The sequence below is a fragment of the Plodia interpunctella genome, chromosome 16, assembly GCF_027563975.2.
Source record: "Plodia interpunctella isolate USDA-ARS_2022_Savannah chromosome 16, ilPloInte3.2, whole genome shotgun sequence".
Taxonomy (NCBI): Eukaryota; Metazoa; Arthropoda; class Insecta; order Lepidoptera; family Pyralidae; genus Plodia; species Plodia interpunctella.
In genome coordinates this window covers 1,653,029-1,674,837 of record NC_071309.1, presented here as the reverse complement: position 1 = coordinate 1,674,837, position 21,809 = coordinate 1,653,029, and the positions used below count along the sequence as shown (strand labels likewise).

Below are 21,809 nucleotides of genomic sequence, written 5' to 3'. Positions count from 1 at the left end.
AATACGAAACCAGCATCAATTGTATAATTCTATTGCACTTATCGACAATAACAAAAGAATAATATTGATAGACATCTGGAAAAGACTTGTTTAATAACATTTACGAGATTTAAATTTTATCAAATTAATCGTATGCAGATAAAAAAGACGTGAGCAATTCCACGCTTCGGATGTATGCCAGCCTGGTATTGAAAGTATTAATAAATTTTGTTATTTATCTCCATTATTACAAAGTCAATTTTTCTGCGTTTTGATTACAATCTTTTCTTTGATCTGTAACAATTGTTGTGTAAGTTTTCAATTTTGCACTTTATCGCTATACTTATAAGATTAATGTTTGTGTATTCTATAATATTCTTTCTGATCCTGAATAACCGTGTTATGCATCGATGTTATGTCATATGCCGGCTAGGTATATACTATTAGCAAGCAGCTCTACAAGCTGGCCGGTTTTCATTGCGGTAAATAATAGGTCTCGTACAAATTACGCAATTTTCATTCATTCTCGTCGACATCTTTGTGATTTTGTCGATAGTGTGTAGCAATATAACTTTTGTTGCGCCCGCGCCGCCGTCTAAACAATGGGGTACTTTAACTTTAGCTTATTTATCAGAAGTCGTCGTAAGCAAATTAATTTTCACTGTGTAGACAAAACTCAGTACTGAATGCCGTTATGAATGATTTAATTCTTTATTGCACAGTACACCATATAAAAAAATAATACATAAGAAAATATTAATGAATAAAATTCCGAAACTCCTTCCATTATGTTCTGTCACTTGTCATCACTTAATGTACTCCTCTGCTATCGTCCTCTATTTATCATAACCTTAATTTTCCACTGTTAGCTCCTTGTTGAAACAACCCTACTCTCTCGTATTGTTCCTTGGTCCCTTTTAACAATAATCGGCCCCGCGCAAGACTAATAAAAATATACCTACTAAAAAAAAACAAAATAGCAATTTTGTTTTCTATATTTCCGATATCTTTACTTCAATTGTTGGTTGTATTTTACATTATTAAACAACTCTTCCCTTCCTATAGCTTGGTCCCTTTTAATATTCTACCCCGCTAAGGATTAACCTATCGTATGCAAGAACACCAGACAACAATAGTTGAACAGTACATTCTTGCGCAGATATGCGCATCCGCACTCAATTAAGACGTTAAAATTATATATCCATGTGCATAGAGAATACCCCTTCGCAGGAATACCTTGGTCTCCGTGTAGAATCAGCCTGCCACGATATGCCTGATGCCGCCATCACCCAGATCTGCAAGGACAACACGGCTTCCCTGCAGCAGTACCTGTTCAAGGTGTTACAGTCTGACACCAGCCCGGACGTGATGTGCCAAGTCATCCGCATGTGTGACAATGACAAGATTGACAGCTTCCTGGCTAAGAAGGTGAGTTCTGTGGTCATATTTCTGCTCTCTCTCTCTCACGTTCGAGCGATTTCCCGGTTGTTTCCTTAGCCATATAACGACGGGACTCAAGGTACTAGGGATAAATTAACATATTTTTAGTTTAACTGGTATTTTATCATGGTCAAAATTTTGAATGAAATTTTTATGACTGTCTGAGCTTTCGTATGTACCTTTATAAGTACGTGGGTGTTTCTTCGTCTGGAATGTTCATACCGTCCTAGCCATCTCTTTTTAGCATTATTGTGTGCTATAAAAATAGAAACACATTCACTGATTCGGTGTGCAAATATTCTGTTTGTATTCTTTTAAAGTGGCGGTGGTGTAACGTAATTTTCAACACAATTGTATTTTGTCGAAGTTCATTCAACCATCTAGTCCTAGGCCTGCCTCGTTTGTACCCGTCAGTCAGAGATGGGTGGAAAAGAGACAGGGATACACGAAAAGAGAGGACAGGACATGTTCTAGCTGTTTAAAAAAAATGTATGTAACACCAGAAGAAGATGCACCCGCGTAGTAATTGAAACAAAATTATAAACAAACTTCTCTTTTCAGAACAAGAAGGCAGTGATCAAACCAAAGAAACCTACAGGTGAGTACTTTTTTATATAATGTTATTTAACAGTATGTCTGTATGTTTATAATATAGCTTTTTGTTCCTGTTTTTTTTATAAGCTTATTTTTTATAGGCCTCCTCTTTCTGCTTCCATAATTTAGGATTCAATGCGGTTTCCAATTCAATCAATAACTAAATCATACAGATAAACTAACTATAAATAAACATTTATATAATATATAATAACCTTGTATACTAAACATCGAAATTAAAAATTAAAAAATAATTTCATGTGTAATATCCATAGACACACAGCCTTTACAAATACACACGTTTCAAAGACAAATGATACATCTGTATGACGAATTATCTTCCAAAGATCCCTATGCCGCGATAATAGAGTCGTATTTGCAATGAATTTTAGTTTTTAAACTGTAAAAAGTTTTATTATTGTTGTCAAACGTATTGTACCTGTTGGTTTTGTTCACAGAACACCTGCTCGGAGGCAAACAATGTACGTGGGGACCATCTTACTGGTGCAGCAACTTCAGGTACATTACGCAGTGCATTTATTCATTCATATATCTGTCTATCTCTATGTTAAAGAAGCTGTTGGAATACTAGGAGTTGAGGAAGACACAAAATTTCTCAGATGAGAGAGAAAGAAGATATAGGCACCACCCCTCACGCTGATTCAATTGCTATTGATGGTTTTCAACGACTGCAAATTCAGCTTCATGTGCCTTTCGAAGTTCCAACTTTTGGTCACCCATTCCGTGAACGGCCGTTGCGAAAGTTGCTTGATCTCCACGTTCGCAGTCAGCGCTCGAATCACAGCGTCACCGAGCTTCTCTGGTACAAGATATAATAATGGTATCGAGTCCACGACTTAAAAACATAACGGAGATTGCTTGATGCAACACCAATCGTTTGTAATAATATTGACGTAATTGAACACCAATAGGGCTGTTTGCTACGAACATTTCCTTTCGAAAACATCACGTATTGTGGTGTGTGTAGTGTGCTATCTGCTTATTGTCATATCATGCAAGAGTTGCTACTTTTGAAGTTTTCAATTAATATGAAATATGATGATTAAGACAGCTGCTTCTACTATCTCCCTCGATGAACCTTTTCCTTGATTGACTTAATTACGCAGGAGAAGTAGCTGATCCTTTCTACATTTATCTATTGAAAGAAAAGAAAAATAACGGGAACGACCACTCCGGGAGTACCAGCAGAAGTGAAAACTTGAATATTAACGTTGTGCACTTTTGACGTCTTACAAATTTTCGATCAGGGTCACGTGTCCCGACGCGAGTTTAACATTTTTTACCCATCACAAAAAGTGCACAACGCCGCTAAAGAAGTTTTCACTTCGAAAAAATATAAAATTGGTTATGACTAAATCAGCATTATAGATTTCAATGTTTACATACTCATAATATTGATTCCCGCTCAGAATAATTTCACGGTTTTACGCTGGTCTTCCACACATCTTAACACATGTGAAGGTCTAATTTCTGAATAAATGATTTGAATTTGAATTTGCATCTCGAAAAGAAAATGTAATCAATAACTATACCATAAAAAAGAACGCTCTATTGACAGCCTATTCAGAATTCTGCTCACTGTTATACAACAGTTCCGCCCGCAATCGGTATGCTGCTGTTCCGTTTGGGTTGCGTTGTCAAATTCGCGTTTGTTGTCCGGCAGCACGGTTATTGTGCCTATTCTAAATCTCCACTTCTATATTATCAACACCTTTTTTTTATTGTTGCAAGTGAAAACTTATTTAAACAAATGACGAACGATGACGAAATTATAAATGCGAAAGTAAATTTGTTTGTTACCTCGTCACGCTATATCTACTCAATCAATCTCCTTGAAATTTTGTAAACATGTAGTTTGAAGTACGGAGAAGAACACAGGGTACCTGATTCACGCGGATGAAGCCGCAGGCAAAAGCTGGTTAAACATAAAGACAAATATTATTTATTTACAAAAACATGTACGTTGTTATAAATCTTAAATATTTCCTCCCGTACAGTACCGGTCGAGAATGCCACGCCACCAGCCACTGCGTCACCAAGGTGTGGCCGACCATGACCTTCCCTGAAGACACTGACAGCATCTGCAAGATCTGCACTGATATGGTGCAGCAGGCCCGGGACCAACTGTTGAGCAATGAGACACAGGTAATTTATACATTCCTAGCTGCGCCCCGCGGCTTCGCTCCCGTGGGAATTTCGGATTAAGATGTACCCTATATGTTGGTCCAGGTTATATTCTACCTGTGTACCAAATTTCATGACAATCGGTCCAGTAGATTTTGCGTGAAAAAGTAACAAACATACTTACATATATACATACACACTTCTCCCAAACTTTCGCCTTTATAATATTAGTAGGATAGGCCCGATCCAGCTTCGCTTGGGTATAAAAAATTGATAACAACCTATTCTCAGACCTAGTGAATTACTAAATAGTAAGTAATAATAAATACATATAAAAAATTATTAAAATCGATCAAGCAGAAAATGGTAACTAAAACTTTGACGCGAGAATTTTATATATTAAATTTATGTTGTCTATGAAATATAATGAACCTGCCACCTGGTCACGCTAATAGCTACATATATACTGTATATATATCTCACTATCGAGTCGATTCGCAGTGAGACGCAGCTAACCAATCACAATGCGCCATTGTGACGCGACGACAAAAAATAATTGGTTCGCTCAGTATCACATTGAATCGATTCGATGGTGAGAATTGAAATGAAAGCCTTCGCAAAGCTCTTAAAGTGAAATGCAAAGCTCTTAGCCCTCAGTTTTTATCTCGTCAAATATCACACACATCCCGCTCTGTGCCCAAATCTGGGGTTAATGACCGATAACCCGCGTGCCCAGATTGTTTCGTACCCTCGGCAGCTGATAACATTTCTTTGTATGAACGGTCGTTAATGGATGGTCATTGACGCCCTTTATAATACTCTCAACTCAAAAAATACTGCACCTATTTTCATGCGGGTTTCATTTATAGATAGTGTGATTCTGGTAGAATTAGGTGTATAATGTATTGTGCTTTTACCCGAGCGAGGTCGGGACGGGCCGTTAGTTGTAAATAATATAAACTCATGTAAAATTACCTTTGTCTTCTACCTAAAACTACACGCTTCAATCGAGTTTATGTCCTACAGGAAGAACTCAAGGAAGTGTTTGAAGGCTCCTGCAAGCTGATACCCATCAAGATCGTGACCAAAGAGTGCATCAAGTTGGCCGATGACTTCGTGCCGGAGTTGGTGGAGACCCTCTCCTCTCAGATGAACCCGCAGCAAGTGTGCTCCGTCGCCGGACTCTGCAACAACGTTAGGATCGACCAGCTGCTTGAAAGATATGTGAGTTTAATATTTTTTATGTTACTTCGAAACGAGTGAACAGATTGAGTTAGCCCCAAAGTAAGTTCGAATCTTGTGTCCTGTGCAACTTGTGTCTTGTGACCTGTCTGTGTATCAGTACGTCTGTCCGTGGCATCGTAGCAGCCAAACGACTGAACCGATTTTGATCTAGTTTTTTCTAAGATGGAATTTAATGTGAGAGATATAGAGAATGTAGAGAGAGAGTAGAGAGAATGATATAGAGAATGTTCTTAGCTATGTTTGGAAAATGTGCGTCCTAGCATATGAGATGATGCCAACAACTACGGTGGTGTGTGAGTATCTTAAATTTTTAATTTCGTTTTTATTTCTGAATAAAGTAGCTGTTGCCCGTGACTCCGACAGAAAAGTTCGGCTCTCTAACTATCTCCAAAAAAGAAATCTCCGTAATCCAACAATGCTCTGTTGTGTCGTGAAAGGTGGACAAACACACTTCCATATTTCGACCTACCTATTTACTGGTTGGAATTTCGCGTGGTGATTGTGGGGAGGCACCCTGGAGGAAAGCTGAATCGAAGGCTCAGCCAAATGACAATTTAAAATGTCACCTAAATATTCAATTTTAATATTCCGTCTATAACAAAAAATTAAGTATTTTACAATCAAGGCTAAGGATTAGTCTATTCATATAAATATATTTTACACACCTTCAATAAATAATACAATTGCTTTATTTAATGTCGTGGACATCATTAATGTCAGTATTAAGTTGAATATTCACCTCATATTTATAGTTATTGAGTGATATGGAGTTATAATGAAGACCACAGATAAACGTGTTTGCGCGCGCTGACCTTAGTGTCGTACGATTTTGATTAAATACTTATAGAAATAATTCATATATGAAATATTTATGACAATGAAAAATAGTGATGGAGTAAATTATATGTTAATTTTTAGGTTCTGTCAAACTCTCCCTCTCTTTCTCTCATATTCGCGTGTTCCTAGTTGCATTCGAGACTGTGACGCCGCGGAATCTGGGGCTAGCATAAAAAATAAACCTTAAATTTTTGAAGATTCGGCTTACATCTGGCCAACCGTGGAGCTATGTGCTGTAAAGCCTTAGTCGCCTCCTATGACATCCACGAAAGGATTTGGAGTAATCCTATTTTGGGGCGAAACCACACGCTATAGTGTCTTTCCCGTCAGAGATGAAGACGTGAACTGCAACCTGTGAAACTCAGCTGTTGTCAATTGATCAATTATCTCACGTTGATAATATGAAAAAATATTATTGTAATGTGTATTCTAAATGAAATACATTTTCAAAACATTATATTACCTCATACATCACTCTCATATGACCGTGTGGCGACATCTAGCGCACTTCAATGACAACAAACTACAATGCATTTCTTTTAAATATTTTCTTATTATTCTATTTAAATTGACTTTTCGAATTCGTTAATTACGATATAAATATAACGATGAAGTCGATTATAATTTTGCTTTGTAGGGTTGGCACGAGTTTTTCCGAGTACGTACTCGTAACTGTATCAGCATCGAAAAATGTTCCCTAGTATGTTCGTGGGTTTAGTCGCTTCGTACGACATCCATGGGAGAATATAAAGTGGTCATATTCTAGGGTGGAACCATACACCACAGTTTTGTTTGTCTTGCGTATTCCTATTAAAATATTTTTAACACAGGATTCAGAGTGTCACTCATATGGTGTTTCTCAGAGCGTTTCGTACGATGCGGTAGCGCGTTCATTACAATTTTTCAAATGTTAACAAAGATCAGAATTATTTTTACTATCTTACTTTAAAAAAAAACTGTACTGTGCTAATGAAATGATTCCTTCCTAAAGAAATTGACGGATCGTAATGACAGCGCGGCCGCAGCGGTCGAAACGCTCTGCGGACCACCCAATAACAATTGTTGTAATTCTATTGTTTAATTTCAGAACACGCAACTGCAATTGCGCGCGAGTTGCGACAACTGCCACTCGACAGTGTCCGTGATGCGGCGCAAATTCGAGCAGACCAGCTATGACGATCTATTGGTCAACTTACTGCAGGTACGTTATATTAGCAGAAACAAAAAGAAAGGTACTGTTTGCAAAACTATATTTATTAATTACCGGTAATACATAAGAGGTGTCACACGCGACGGTGGTCGGATGACGACTGAGATCATTGTCCCGTAAGGGATGCATACAGCTTTTATTTAGTTTCATATGTTACAATCTTTGTCTGTCTGTAAGCAAATCATGTAAGTTGATTTTCATTTACTTGTCCTATTTAAATTAAATTCTCCACGTCGCTTCAGTTTTCAAGACAAGAATTATTATGATAAGCAAGACCTGATGAACCCTGAATCGGGAACTCCTCAACGGTTTATAGCACGGATATGATTTTTAGACGAACAATAACAGCTTGTGATAGAAAATGACTTTTTTTTTAAGTTTAAATACACGTTACACGACATAACAAAATATCTATACTCATACAATTGGTAAGACAGATACACCCACTTATACAGACTGTACGGTCTCTTTCGAGATCATTCAGGATCGTATGGTTTACCATACGATCTTAAATGATAAGTTGATGTGATTGATACCAATTTTTTGATAAGATTGATAATTGATATGAGTGCACTCGATGAATGATATTTGTGTACTAGTAAGATTACGCCGCTCCGCATGTAATGCTGATGCAAGTAAAATGTACTGAGTGTTTGCACTGTACACAGACAATGTGTAAGACACTTAATGCTATGTTTCTTGGGTTAAAGAAAATATATCATTACAGACAAAGTGGAAAATCCTTTATACGAAGTTTATTTGTGAAAAACTAGTATTACCTAGAATATAACCTTAAATTAAGATTTGGTTAAATAACGAATTTGTTGAGCAAAAAAAAAAATATATTATTACCTTATTTATTTTTCCAGGTGTGCGGTAAAATGGATTCCCTATCTGACTCCTGTTCGATGTTAGTGTTCAAATACTTTGAGAATATCGTGTCCGGACTCAAGGAAGGGCTCACGCCGCAAGGAGTCTGCCACATGAGTGGACAATGCGCTTACAAGTTCCACACTCATGACGAATTTACCTTCCCGGTCATGACTGGAACCGTGAAGTATGAAGAGTAAGTTTTTGGCTAAAATTTTTATTTGCTCATGGCGTGTCGCGTATTACACGCTTGGAGAATTTTCTCACAGTGAGCGTGTTTTTATGAGATTGTATGTTCAAAAATCTAAGTTAAAAGTTTGTGTAATAATTTATTGAACATATGTTGATGGCAAAGTAGCTAGCCATGTTGTTATCTTATAGGTAACGTGAACGGAATGTTGCTAACACGTGTAAATATTCAGTGATATTATGGGCTATTTTCGAACTTGTCAAATCTACTAGATACTTTTCTCTAATGTCAAAAACAAAGTTTTATATGAAGCTTGTATGACAGTAATGTTGACTAAAATCACTCTTTTAGGCAAGCAAGTTACAATAACGTGGTTATATTTTTAACTTCGTTCGTCATAACTCCGCACTTGACATTTTAAGTAAATATATATTTTAAATAAATAGATAGTATAATGTAATAGATTTTGTGCAATTTAATACACATAATAAAATAAAACTAATCTATTCTCTCAGCGACGTGCCGTGCGAATTTTGCGAACAAATGGTGATCCATCTCCGCGATGTGCTGGTAGCCAACACCACCGAAACTGAATTCTACAGGGTGCTTACAGGTAAGACAATAAATGAATGTGACCTTCCACTATTAACTTTTTTCTAGCTGTTCAAGTCCCACTGCTGGGTAAAAGCCTCCATAGGTAACCTTATATAGTTGATTTTTAGTCACGCATATTTATGTAATCTGCTACTCAAAAATATTTAGATTGAGATAAAAAATAAAAACACATACAAAACATCTGTCTATAAGGTAGCCTCACGTAAATCCTTCTTGGGAATGCTATTATATAGAGGTAAGTGTTTGTGAGTTGTTTGTTTGAGGCGTGTAATCTCCGAAACTACCGAACCGATTTCAAAAATTCTTTGAGCATTAGAAAGGTACATTATCCAAGTGCTATAGGCTATATTTTATCTCAAAATTCCCACGGGAGCGAAGCCCCGGACAACATCTAGTTATTTATAAAAATACTTATTTAATAGTTACGCTCCTATTTTTCGGTGTTCTGAATTTTTTTATTATGTAATCTGACAATAAACTGCTAGATACGATATGGTTGGCCAGTTACTTTTATCCAAAAATTTTGAAACACAATTAACGCTATTTAATATGTTACATTTAGACTATCTGATACTATATCGACAAGCGGTGAAAGCTCTAAATTACGTAAATTAACTCACAAAATATCACCAGGTCTCTGTAAACAAACCGGTACCTTCAAATCTGAATGCCTTCATCTCGCCGAGCAGTACTACCCCACGATCTACAAGTACCTCGTGAGTGATCTACAGCCAGAGAAGCTGTGCACCATGATGGGGATATGTGGCAAGAAACAGGGACAACCGGAGGTGCCCATCGCGCCGTTGCTGCCGAAGGAACTGGCCATCACAGCTGTCAAAAGGGCTGAAAAGGTACGCCAAAAGAAATTATTATTTTTTGTGAATTTATTTTCAGGTTTGCTTTACTAAAATGTGTGGCGAGTCGATCGCCACTCAAATCCGTTCCGCTTATGCAAATTACGTCAAGCCCTAACACGATCACGCGCTGGCGCGCGCAAGCGCCCGAGATCACTGCGACACCCAGCACGTATCGCGCGCTCTGCGGATTGCTTACGTTTTCTCCCGACTATCGTGTACTATACGAGTATAATATCGAACATTCTTAGTCCGTGACTTTTGTGCCTGTGATTTTTATAAACCTTATCATCAATCTTTCATCTTCTTTCACTTCCGCGCCTTCATCATTGTTTATTACATAAAGATACAGGACGCGCACGCACTGCGGCCGAGCCGCTAAATCATTCACCCGCGCAACTGTCTCCGTCGCACACACAATAGCGCTCGTTACTTCTCAATTCGTGAGTGACGTATCCGTTCATCAAGCGCTGTACAGTGTAAATGATAACAAATACGGTGTGGTGTTAGGAACTCCACAAACGCACATTTTTTATAATGACGGATATCAAGACTGCCGTGCAGTCTTAGACTCTGGAGCTCATTCATCACTACAGATTGCGCTCAGAAGTTAGGTTTACCTCGAAAAAAAATGCCCCTTTACTATTGACGGTTTAGGAGGGAATATAGTGAAAAATCAAGGCATGATTTCTTGCACCATGAAACCTAAATATGCAGACGGTCCCACGTTTAACGTCAATTTGGTGGTAGTATCTAAGATTTCAGGTGACATGCCTAATGTCCCAAAAAAAGTTATTAAGGAATATAACCCTTATAAACTTGCGGATACATTGTTTTTTAAAAAATCACGAGTGGATATTTTGTTGGGTAATGACATAGTGCCAGATCTTATCATGGGTAAACCGATGTTATTAAATTCAAGTATTCCAATCGTGATTGAGACAGTTTTTGGTCATGTCGTTAGCGGTAAACTGTATCCATACAACGACAATATCTCACCAAATTTTAATTTATCGGTTTCGCATGACGAAGATCGTTCAGTGGAAAAAATATTACGTGCTTTTTGGGAAAATGAGGAAGTGCCGTGCACACCGCTCGTTAGCCTCATAGACCGACTAGCTGAAAACATATTTGTCAGTAAACATTACCGGGAATTGAACGGGCAGTATGTCGTATCGCTGCCGTTCGTACCTGACCGCTCGCCACTAGGCGATACGCGCTCTGCGGCCGAACGCAGACTGTTATATACCGAACGCAAGCTTGCTCGTACTCCTGAACTACAACAAAAATATAGCGAGTTTATGCGTGAGTATGAGGATCTTGGTCACATGGATAAGGTTACACATGGTGTGGGCCTTCAAAGTACTCTGACAAAATATATTATTCCGCACAATAGTATCGTGCGACCCAATAGTACGTCAACTCCACTACGTGTCGTATTCGATGGGTCTGCAAAAAGTAGCAATAACGTTTCGTTAAACGACATTTTATTAGTTGGTCCGAAGTTATATCCTGATATAGTCCCTATCATATTGAAGTTTCATTTTTTTTAATATTGTTTAGTTAGCGATGTTTGTAAAATGTATCGGGCTATTTTGCTAAGAAAGGAAGACAGATGTTATCAACACATTTTGTATCGGTACTCACCTAACGATCCGATTTAATTGTATGAATTAAAAACTGTTACGTATGGACTTAGTTGTTCTCCCTTCTTAGCAATTCGCACGTTGCGACAATTAGCTGAAGATGAAGACAAAAGGTTTCCACTCGCAGCTCAAGTGCTATGTGAGGGCGTTTACATGGATGACGTATTATATTCATGTTCTTCTTTCGAACAAGCGTGTTTAGTTCAGGACCAATTGATAGGCATTTTTAAAAGCGCAAATTTTACTTTAAAATAGTGGATGAGTAACTGTAAAGATTTATTGTTGAGAATTCCTGAAGAAAATAGAGAGGGATCTGTACCATTTATTAAATATGATAATGATAGTAGTATAACGGTTTTGGGTTTAAAATGGGTTCCTACTTTGGATTATTTCACTTTTTCAGTTAATAAAACGGATAGCGTGTCTACTAAGCGATCTGTGCTTAAGTTATTAGCTTCTATTTATGATCCAGTAGGTTTTATCTCACCATGTACGTTCATTGTATGTAGGTTCATTGCTAAATTGTTAATGCAGGATTTGTGGAAGTTAGGTATTGGCTGGGACGAGAAATTGCCTGACAATATTAGTACGTCTTGGCAAAATTATATATCTGAACTTCCAATGTTAGCGGATTTACGCATTGAACGTCACATGTTGTTGCCGAGACAATCGGACTGTGACTTAGTAGGCTTTTGTGACGCGTCGTCACGAGGCTATGCAGCAAGCTGCAACATAACACAAGCGCAACATAACAAAATGCGACTAATAACATAAACACAAGTGTTTATGTAAACACAACTAATAACATAAACACAAGTGTTTATGTTATTAGTCGCGATCATGAAGATAAGGGTAAAGTTCGCTTAGTTACCGCCAAGTCTAAAGTAGCTCCCATAAAACCAGTAACTGCGCGTTTAGAATTGATGGGCGCTGTTTTGTTAAGTAAAATTTATTATTTATATTAATCAAATCAGTATGCGATATTTTCACACGAATAAAGATAAATAAAATTATCGCTATATCGGATTCGACAATCGTATTGTCGTGGTTACAAACGGAACCGCATAAATTAAAAACTTTTGTTTGTCACCGTGTGACACAGATAATAGAAGTATTACCTGCTCATTACTGGCACCATGTCTGTAGTGAAGATAATTTGGCTGATACATGCTCTGGCGGAGCTTCTCCGTCGAAACTTATCAGCTGTGCCCAGAAATGGTTTGAAGGAACCGATTGGATGGAAAGTATTATGAAGATTGGCCTTTTTCCACCGTCGTTAGTGAAAATAATAATCAACCACCAGAGTTAAAATCAATAAACTTATTTATCGATAAAAGATCTTGTCAGGATACTTTACAAGAATTTTGCATTAAGAGTTTTTAGTCTGTTTTCATCTTTCACTAAGTTACAAAGATCAATCGCTTGGATTTTAAGATTAAAACGTAGTGCTGAAAAAAAAAAATTACAATCTTATCTGCACTCGAATTGAATGAAGTACTAGACAGGTTAATTTGTTTAGTTCAACGAGCATATTTTGAAGCTGAAATAAAATTGATAAAAAATAATAAACACGTATCTTCGCTTCGAAAATTATCTCCATTTCTTGATTCCTAAGGCTTTCTCAGGATAGGGGGTCGTATAGACTATTCTGAACTTCTTTTTAATGCTAAACATCCAAGGCTGTTGTTACCTAAAGATAGTCAATTCACCAGACTATTTATTGAACATTTACATATAAAATACTAACATGTAGGTCCACGCTCCTTACTCAATTACGCGCATTACTATTATCAATGAAAATTACTGGGTTCCTTCCGCTGGTAGCGTGATTAGGTCTGTTTTATCAAAGTGCAAAGTCTGTTTTAAATGTAAACCCTCCTTATTACAACCTGAGATGGCACCTTTACCACCTATTAGGTTATTGCCCGATAAAGGTTTTACTCATGTCGGCATAGATCTTGGTGGTCCTTTCTTTATCAAAGAAAGCCTACGTCGTGACGCTAAAGTGTGCAAGGCTTACTTAGCGCTTTTTGTTCGTTTTTCCACAAAAGATTATCATCTCATCTTGAGGTTTTATCTTCATTGTCCGCCGATTGTTTTCTCGCTTGTTTAGATAGTTTTGTGACTCGTCGAGGTCTCTGCTCGGTGCTATATTCGGACTGTGGCACAAATTTTGTTGCATCAAGCAAACATCTTTCTGAAATCCAAAGATTTATGCGTGACAGTGAAAAGGACATCGCAGATGGCTGCGCTAAAAGACAATTGGTTTGGAAATTTAACGTACCCAGTGCCCCATCAATGGGTGGGCTCTGGGAGACTGGCATAGCTAAGTATCATTTTAAAAAAAATCCTTATCATTTGAGGAACTTGCCACTGTGTTTTGTAAAGCTGAAGCAGTATTAAATTCCCGTCCTTTGTGTCCACTGCCTGCGATTGATAATCCTAATGAATTTAATGCGTTGACTGCCGGACACTTTCTAATTGGCAAAAGTTTAATTTCGTTACCTGAGTATAATTTGTCAATTAACTTATTTTTTTTTTTTATTTTCATTCCAATTTATTTTATTTATGTTTTGCTAATTAAACAAGTTAGTTCCCAAGATAGTCTTGTTTTGCAAATTCCTATGATTTATGTCAATACATTTTCTTAATTTTTTTTTGTAGAAACCATCACTATGGTTTCGGTAGGGGGTGTGTTACGTATTTATAGCCCGTAGTTTGATATTTTTTCATAGATACTGAGTTGACTTGCTGATTCAATGCTATTGGTTAGCAAGTACCTATTTCAGCCACCTTCGCACCACGGCGCTTGTGTGCTAGAATTCAGTTGCAAATGCGATCGCCCGCCGTGCGCTGTGATTTTTTATGTGTTTTGTGAAAAATCTAGTTTTTTGGACAATCTTCACTGTTCAGACACCCGGAGGCCTCCGTGAGGATTTGGGAAAGCTGCCGTGCAGAGGAAAGGTGAATTGTTGAACTTGGGCAAAAGCGTAGCACTCATATATATTAACTTTAAATTACATTTTAGGCATCTAGCCGAACGCAACTGGGAATCATAATGAGATATATTCGTGACTTTCAACAAAATCTTAGTATTTTCCTAAACTTATAAAATTTTTAGCCAAATACCAAAAATATGTTCCATATAGAGCCAGATAGGCCGTGTATCCGTGGCGAACAAGCAGACGAGCGTCCGCGTGCTGGGCGCGGCGAGCGCGGCGCTGCCGGTCGAGCGAATGTTCGCGCGGCTGCCGCGCGGCGCCTCGTGCTCCTTCTGCCAGTACTTCCTGCATTACCTGCAGGTCGAACTCAGCGACGAAAGGACCGAGGTGACTTTGTTTCGTTTCTTTATGTATTTGTAGCTTTTACCCATTATTTAACTTGGAAAATCTTGTTTTCCAACTCAGCATTCTTGACAAATTTCAATTTTAAAAAAGTAGAAAAAAAATAATTTCATTGAGATGTTGTCGTAGAGATCTCATGTTGTCAGAGAGATCTTATTACATTCAATGTCTGACAAAAAAGTAATGTCCGTGCAGTAAACCGTTGAGGGAGTTCCCACGTCTGGAGCCGTTCCTGGGTGCACCACCAGACCATGCTTATGATAATAATGCATTGGCGTCCAAACGCGTATACAAAATTACAGCTCAATCGGTACAATATCTGTTTCAAAATTGAGTTGTATGATGAACATAGATACATTTGCAAGTTATATATGTATAATGACATATTCTGAAGGTATTAGAAAGGATTTTTAGTGGTTATTATTTATGAAAATATAAACGAATTTTTTTGAATTTCGCGGGTAACCACGAAAAATCGCATAAACAACACTTTTATCTCTAATTAAACCTGCGCTGACGGTCGCCATTTTGGTTCAACTTATATATTGACATTAAACAATTATAATCAATAATTACTATAAATATAAATAAATAAATACATTATTCCTAATGTATTTATTATAAATCACACAGATTGGGCTAGCCACAAAGTAAGTTCGAAACTTGTTTTATGGGATACTAACTCAACGATACTAAATTTTATAACAAATACATATATACCTATAGATAAACATCCTAGACCCGGGCCTCGAACCCGGGACCTCTCGGTTCGGAGGCAAGCACTTTACCACTGCGCCACCGAGGTCGTCAAAATAACAATTCACATGATGATGACATTAGTTTATATTTAAAAGTGTGGTTTTTTGTTTGTCAGGACGCAATCAAGGCGGCAGTGGATAAGGCGTGCGATCGTTTACCCAACTCCGTAGAAGGGGAGTGCAAGCAGTTCGTCACAGAGTACGGGCCGGCTGTCATCGCGCTGTTAGTGCAGGAGATCGACCCCGCCAGCGTGAGTTAAACATTTAAACAGGTTAAACCACGCGGATGGATTCGCCGATCGAGGCGCTGTTGTAGTTAAAGAAATGTTTATGCAAATTATTATTTACTAGATGTTGCCCGGGGCTTCGCTCCCGTGGAAATTTTGAGATAAAATATAGCCTATAGCAATCTTGGATAATGTACATTTCTAATGATTGAAATAATTTTTTAAATTGGTTTGGTAGTTTCGGAGATTATCCGCCTCAAACATACAAACTCATAAACGTTTACTTCTTTATAATAATAGCATAGACTAGCTGCACCCCGCGGTCTTACCCGCGTAATTAAAGCACAGTAGCGCCATCTACTTCATACAGCGCCGCTGACTATCAGATTTTTTGACCGAATCCTCCGGGATACGTGTACTTTCAGCATAAAAACCCCTATGTGTTAATCTATGGTATCAGTTACACACGAGACACCAGTATTAGCAATTAACACATTCGAAAAAATCAGCTCAAATTTAAAGAAAATAGTAACATGAATAAAATATTAATAAATAAATAAAAAATAGAATAAAAATATGAATAAAATTGTTATTTACTTTTAACATATGTTCTTTGTACAATAAAGATATTACAAACAAACAAATCTGAGCAATTAACACACGAAAAGAGACAGCTATATAACAAAATTTTCAATACGAGCATGTTCATTGCTAAAATAAATTTGCTAAAATTTTTATATAATTTTTATTCGACGATTTTAAAATAAATATATAAGGACAAATCACACAGACTGAGCTGGCCCCAAAGTTAAGTCCGAGACTTGTGTAAAAAAATTGAGAAAAAATTTAATATACATAATACATATAGCTAAGGCCTCGGTGGCGCAGTGTTAAAGTGCTTGCCTCTGAACCGAGAGGTCCCGGGTTCGATCCCCGGTCGGGTCATGATGGAAAATGATCTTTTTCTGATTGGCCCGGGTCTTGGATGTTTATCTATATATGTATTTGTTATAAAATATAGTATCGTTGAGTTAGTATCCCATAACACAAGTCTCGATCTTTGTGGCTAGCTCAATCTGTGTGATTTGTCCTAATATATTTAATAGTTTATTTATAGTAAAAAAAAAATGTCCGTTCCAGATTTGCCCAGCGCTGGGCTTGTGTCCGCAGACGGAGGCGGTGCGCCGCGTGACCATCAACTCGGAGTCCTCTAACTGCCCGCTGTGTCTGTTCGCGGTGGAACAGCTGCAGACCATGCTTAAGAAGAACAGCACTGAGGTTTGTTTTTAATTTATTAATACGGGTATTTGACGCGGAAAACGTAAAACAACAACAATATAAGGTACGTGCGCGTTAAATACCTGTAATATAATTTGAGTTCAGAAGTATACTTTGATTCACAAATAAAATTATTACGACGCGATTTTTTGAGTGATTTATGCCCAATTTCAGTATATATTTTTTTAACTATGTATTTTTTTTTTAGTTGAAATATATACTCCAGTAGATTATTACTTAACAATACTTTTGTCATTAAACAGGCCGAAGTCCGTCAAGCCCTGGACAAATTGTGCACGCACCTGTCCAAGAAATTCCAAACCCAATGCACAGACTTCGTGGATACTTACTCTGAACAACTAGTGGAAATGCTTATCGCGGATATGAACGCTCAGGAGATCTGCGTCTTCCTCAAGCTCTGCAAGGACGATACCAAGCATGTTGGTGAGTTATGTTCCCCTGGTACTTTTGTTTCAACGGCTGGCATTTTAAGTGGACTTATTACTAAGTAGTTGTTTATATACTTTAGCTCCTTCGTATTACTGAATGAACTACCAAACTTCCTGGGTTTTATGTAGACCTAGCACTTTTAGTTAAATGGGCTAGTTATGTTTGTCTTAAACATCGATGCATGGAAAGGTTCTACGCAATTGCATCAAACTTCGCGTTGCAAGAAAATTGTATATGATTATATTAATAAATGGACATATAATTCTATAATTATATTCGGGTCCGCGCTTTAAAATGGATATGTTACATATAAGGAGATCTATTTGCCTTTTGATATGCAACGACGTTACTGAACTAACTGGCAGGTTATGATGCCCTGGTACTTTTGATAATAATTCTCAAATACTGAATTATTTTCATAGACCCTCTCCGCGTGACGTCACAGACCATAGACTCGTACCACTCGGAGCCTCACCGCATGGCCGACAGGAACAACAGAAAGATACCGATGCTGCCTAAATCTATGCTGGAGAAGGAAGCCGGTGGCGATATAGGTGAGTTTCTCTATCTCTACTCTCTTTCGTCCTGTTCGCGGTTTCATTTACAGCCATGTCGACTCGAAGTCCAGAGTTGCGTAAAAATATAATAATATTTGGTTATAATTTCACGACCTGATATCAATCTGCTTTGAATGCTTATATTACTTATCGCTGTTAAGGCTATTTATCACATTTAGTCGCCTCGTACAACATCTATGGAGTGTAGTCTCGTGTGAAGCCACACCTCATATAGGATATATGTATAATATTTTTGGTAAATATATATTTGTAAGTATGTACTTCATTTTAGAGTGTAGACTAGGCAGCACTAGCTGTGGAATAATACAAACACAATATTACTAAGTCTCACTATGTCTCTCTCTCTCTAATATAACGTGTATATATATATATATATGACACTTATAAGATACAAAATCTTGTAATTACTACATTTTTATTATTCTTGAATGCGATTATTAACTTAATCTAACTAGTGTGTATTCGACTACCTGCCGTCTCTAGATGGCGGTAAATAGTCGTAAAAGTCATGTCAGATGCTTTTAGGCGGCTTGAATAAAATCTGACACCAGTGTTTAGCGATAACACACTCGATATGATGATGATGACCTAATGGAAAACAAAGACGTTGTTATACGCAAGCCTAAAAAAATGCTATTAACTCTTTAAAGATGGCAAATAAAATAAACTGATTAAATATAGCATAAATGTGTCCATCAGAAACGAACGAAATCCCCGACGACACAGTGAACGGGCGGCCGGTCGGCGACGTCTCACAGAAGACCGTGTGCGTCGTCTGCGAGTTCGTGATGAAGGAGATCGACGATCAGATCAAGGACAAACACAACGAGGTAAATTGGCTACTTGATTGAGTATAAAATCCTTACATATTATAAAACAAAGTCCTCTCTGTCTGTCTGTTCGCGATGAACTCAAAAACGGATTTTGATGCGGTTTTCACCAATAGATAGTGTGGTTCACGTGTATGTATTAATAGTAGTAAAATATCAAGTTTGTTTGCATTTTGTTCAAACGCGCGATTTCAAAACCGAAAAGCGGCGTTAAGTATGGTGTGATATCATTATTATATAATTTATAAGCACCTGTATTTATAAAGATAATTGAAAATAAGTTTGTGTAGGTACTAAAAACACACGACATTTTGGATTTAGTCTCACCATGTATCACCAAGGGTTAAAAGTGCTAAAAAAAAGTCGCGTGATTAATGGACGGCCCCTAAATCTACTTAAAGTTATTTGGCAGCGAACACAATTTTTCACGCTTCGATATGTTACATCAAAGGGACACTAAATTATTGTGTTTCTATTTTAACACCAGAAATATTTGTCTCAAGGCACGCCCTACGATATTTTTTTTTTATTAGGACAAATCACACAGATTGAGCTAGCCCCAAAGTAAGTTCGAGACTTGTGTTATGGGATGCTAACTAACCATCCAAGACCAGGGCCAATCAGAAAAGATCATTTTCCATCATGACCCGACCGGGGATCGAACCCGAGACCTCTCGGTTCAGTGGCAAGAACCTTGCCACTGCGCCACCACATATATTATGCTGATGTTTTTTGAATACTTTTTTTTTTGTTAAAAAAAAAGCCTATAAAACATTACAGGATGAAATCAAGAAGATAGTTCACAACGTCTGCCAACGCATGCCCAAGTCAGTTCGCTCTGAATGCGACCAGTTCGTGGAGAAATACGCTGAACTGGTCATCAGCCTGTTGGCCCAAGATCTGGAGCCAACGCAAGTTTGCACCGAGTTGAAGCTGTGCCAGCCTACCGACCTCGCTGCTGTTAGAGGTAAACGCTATTGCATTTGTAATTAGGTCTATATTCGCTTGTATTTAAATATAATCCTTCATGTTGGCTCAAGATTTGGAGTCAACGCAAATTTGCACTGAGTTGAAACTATGCCTGTGCCGATCTCGCTGTAGTTAGAGGTAAACTCTGTTGCAATCGTAATAAGGTACATATTCGCTTGTGTTCAAATACGCTCAACTCGTCTTCAGTTTGTTGGCCCAAGATTTTCATGGTAAACCTTTTGCAAAAGTAAGCTCTATTGCACTTGTAATAAGGTTCATATTTCTAGCAATGAAGACAAATACTTGAATCACATGTTCCAACATTTTACAGAGGAGATTCTAGACTGCGCCGTATGTGAGGTGGTAGTAATGGCCGTGAAGAAGGTCCTAAACAACGACAAAGTTGACCGCAACATCGTTCACGTGGTGGAAAGGGCCTGCGGATTGTTGCCTGCCAAATATTCTACTCGGGTAAGGTTTATAGAACAAATTTACATATTACTAGTTTCGCACCGAGGCTTCACTCCTGTGGGAATTTCGGGATAAAAAGTACCCTATGTGTTACTCCATGTTATATTCTAGTTATCAGTGTACCAAATTTCATATCAATCCGTCCAGTAGATTCCCATTTATAATGTTAATATAATTTTTAATATCCTCGCAATTGAAGTGAAAATCTGAGTATACAATAGACCGACATTCCACACCACCATCCGTAGGATATTGACGTCGGTCAAATGTTTTGTTTTACGATCTTGATATATTGCAAGCTTTTATTCAACTTGCAAAGTAAAAAAATCACAACTTCAAAACTAAAAATGTGTACCTACGAAGTTCCAGCTCAATCGGATGATGATATCTGCTTCAATATCGAATTACAAGATTCCACCCTAACATACATACTTATGTTAGGGTGGAATCTTATCGAGTTACAAGATTCCACCCTAACAAACATACTTATGTTAGGGTGGAATCTTATCCAGTTACAAGATTCCACCCTAACATACATACTTATGTTAGGGTGGAATCTTATCGAGTTACAAGATTCCACCCTATCATACATACTTATGTTAGGGTGGAATCTTATCGAGTTACAAAATTCCACCATAACATACATATTTACATTATTGAAGCAGATATCTTCAACCGATTGAGCTGGAACTTTGTAGGTACACATTTTTAGTTTGGACGACAATGCATGACTATGATAAGCATGATCTGATGGTACCAGGAACGACTTCCGACGAGGGAACGTATCAGTTTATTGCACGAACATGACTTGTCACCCGTTGAATGCAATAATAAAAATTTTTTTTTTGAAAAACACCTGATTTAACTTGTCCAGTGTCACACAATGATGGAGATCTACGGCGACAGCGTGATCCACCTCATAGAGGAGTTCGGGGCCAAGGGCGCGTGCCACAAGATAGGGCTCTGCGTCGGGCCCGTGCAGTCCCTGCGGCTGCGGTTCTAACGTCAGTGTCTGTCTGTCTGTCCCAGTCCCTGTGTATGCTTAGATGTTTAAAATTACGCAATGTGTTTTTTGTAACAGTGTTTTTATTCGCGAGATATATGATTTGACGTTTACGTCCATTTTTTGTTTTCAATGTTGTCATCATGAAAAAATAATTATTTTCCAAGAAAAATAGCTATGATTTTTTTCGGAAATAAGTGTCTTTCAGAAATCATTAAAAAAATAGAAAAAACTAGAAAAATCTTTGCATTGAATCAAACGCGTCATAAACATATG

General features: G+C 37.7%; 1 protein-coding gene across 1 annotated transcript in view; it reads left to right on the top strand.

Annotated features, from left to right (window-relative positions):
* Positions 1–21,809, top strand: part of Sap-r (Saposin-related) — a 28,656-nt gene that overhangs the window by 6,109 nt on the left and 738 nt on the right. Inside the window, exons 4-21 of the mRNA XM_053756428.2 lie at positions 1,210–1,407; positions 1,981–2,017; positions 2,472–2,532; positions 4,032–4,179; positions 5,185–5,382; positions 7,328–7,441; positions 8,320–8,516; positions 9,026–9,123; positions 9,759–9,976; positions 14,775–14,954; positions 15,844–15,978; positions 17,095–17,232; positions 17,496–17,676; positions 18,105–18,236; positions 18,960–19,090; positions 19,871–20,057; positions 20,391–20,530; positions 21,405–21,534. Of these exons, the coding sequence (XP_053612403.1) occupies positions 1,210–1,407; positions 1,981–2,017; positions 2,472–2,532; positions 4,032–4,179; positions 5,185–5,382; positions 7,328–7,441; positions 8,320–8,516; positions 9,026–9,123; positions 9,759–9,976; positions 14,775–14,954; positions 15,844–15,978; positions 17,095–17,232; positions 17,496–17,676; positions 18,105–18,236; positions 18,960–19,090; positions 19,871–20,057; positions 20,391–20,530; positions 21,405–21,533 (2,622 nt within the window). The 3' untranslated portion in view covers position 21,534. The remainder of the gene's footprint in view (positions 1–1,209; positions 1,408–1,980; positions 2,018–2,471; positions 2,533–4,031; positions 4,180–5,184; positions 5,383–7,327; positions 7,442–8,319; positions 8,517–9,025; positions 9,124–9,758; positions 9,977–14,774; positions 14,955–15,843; positions 15,979–17,094; positions 17,233–17,495; positions 17,677–18,104; positions 18,237–18,959; positions 19,091–19,870; positions 20,058–20,390; positions 20,531–21,404; positions 21,535–21,809) is intronic.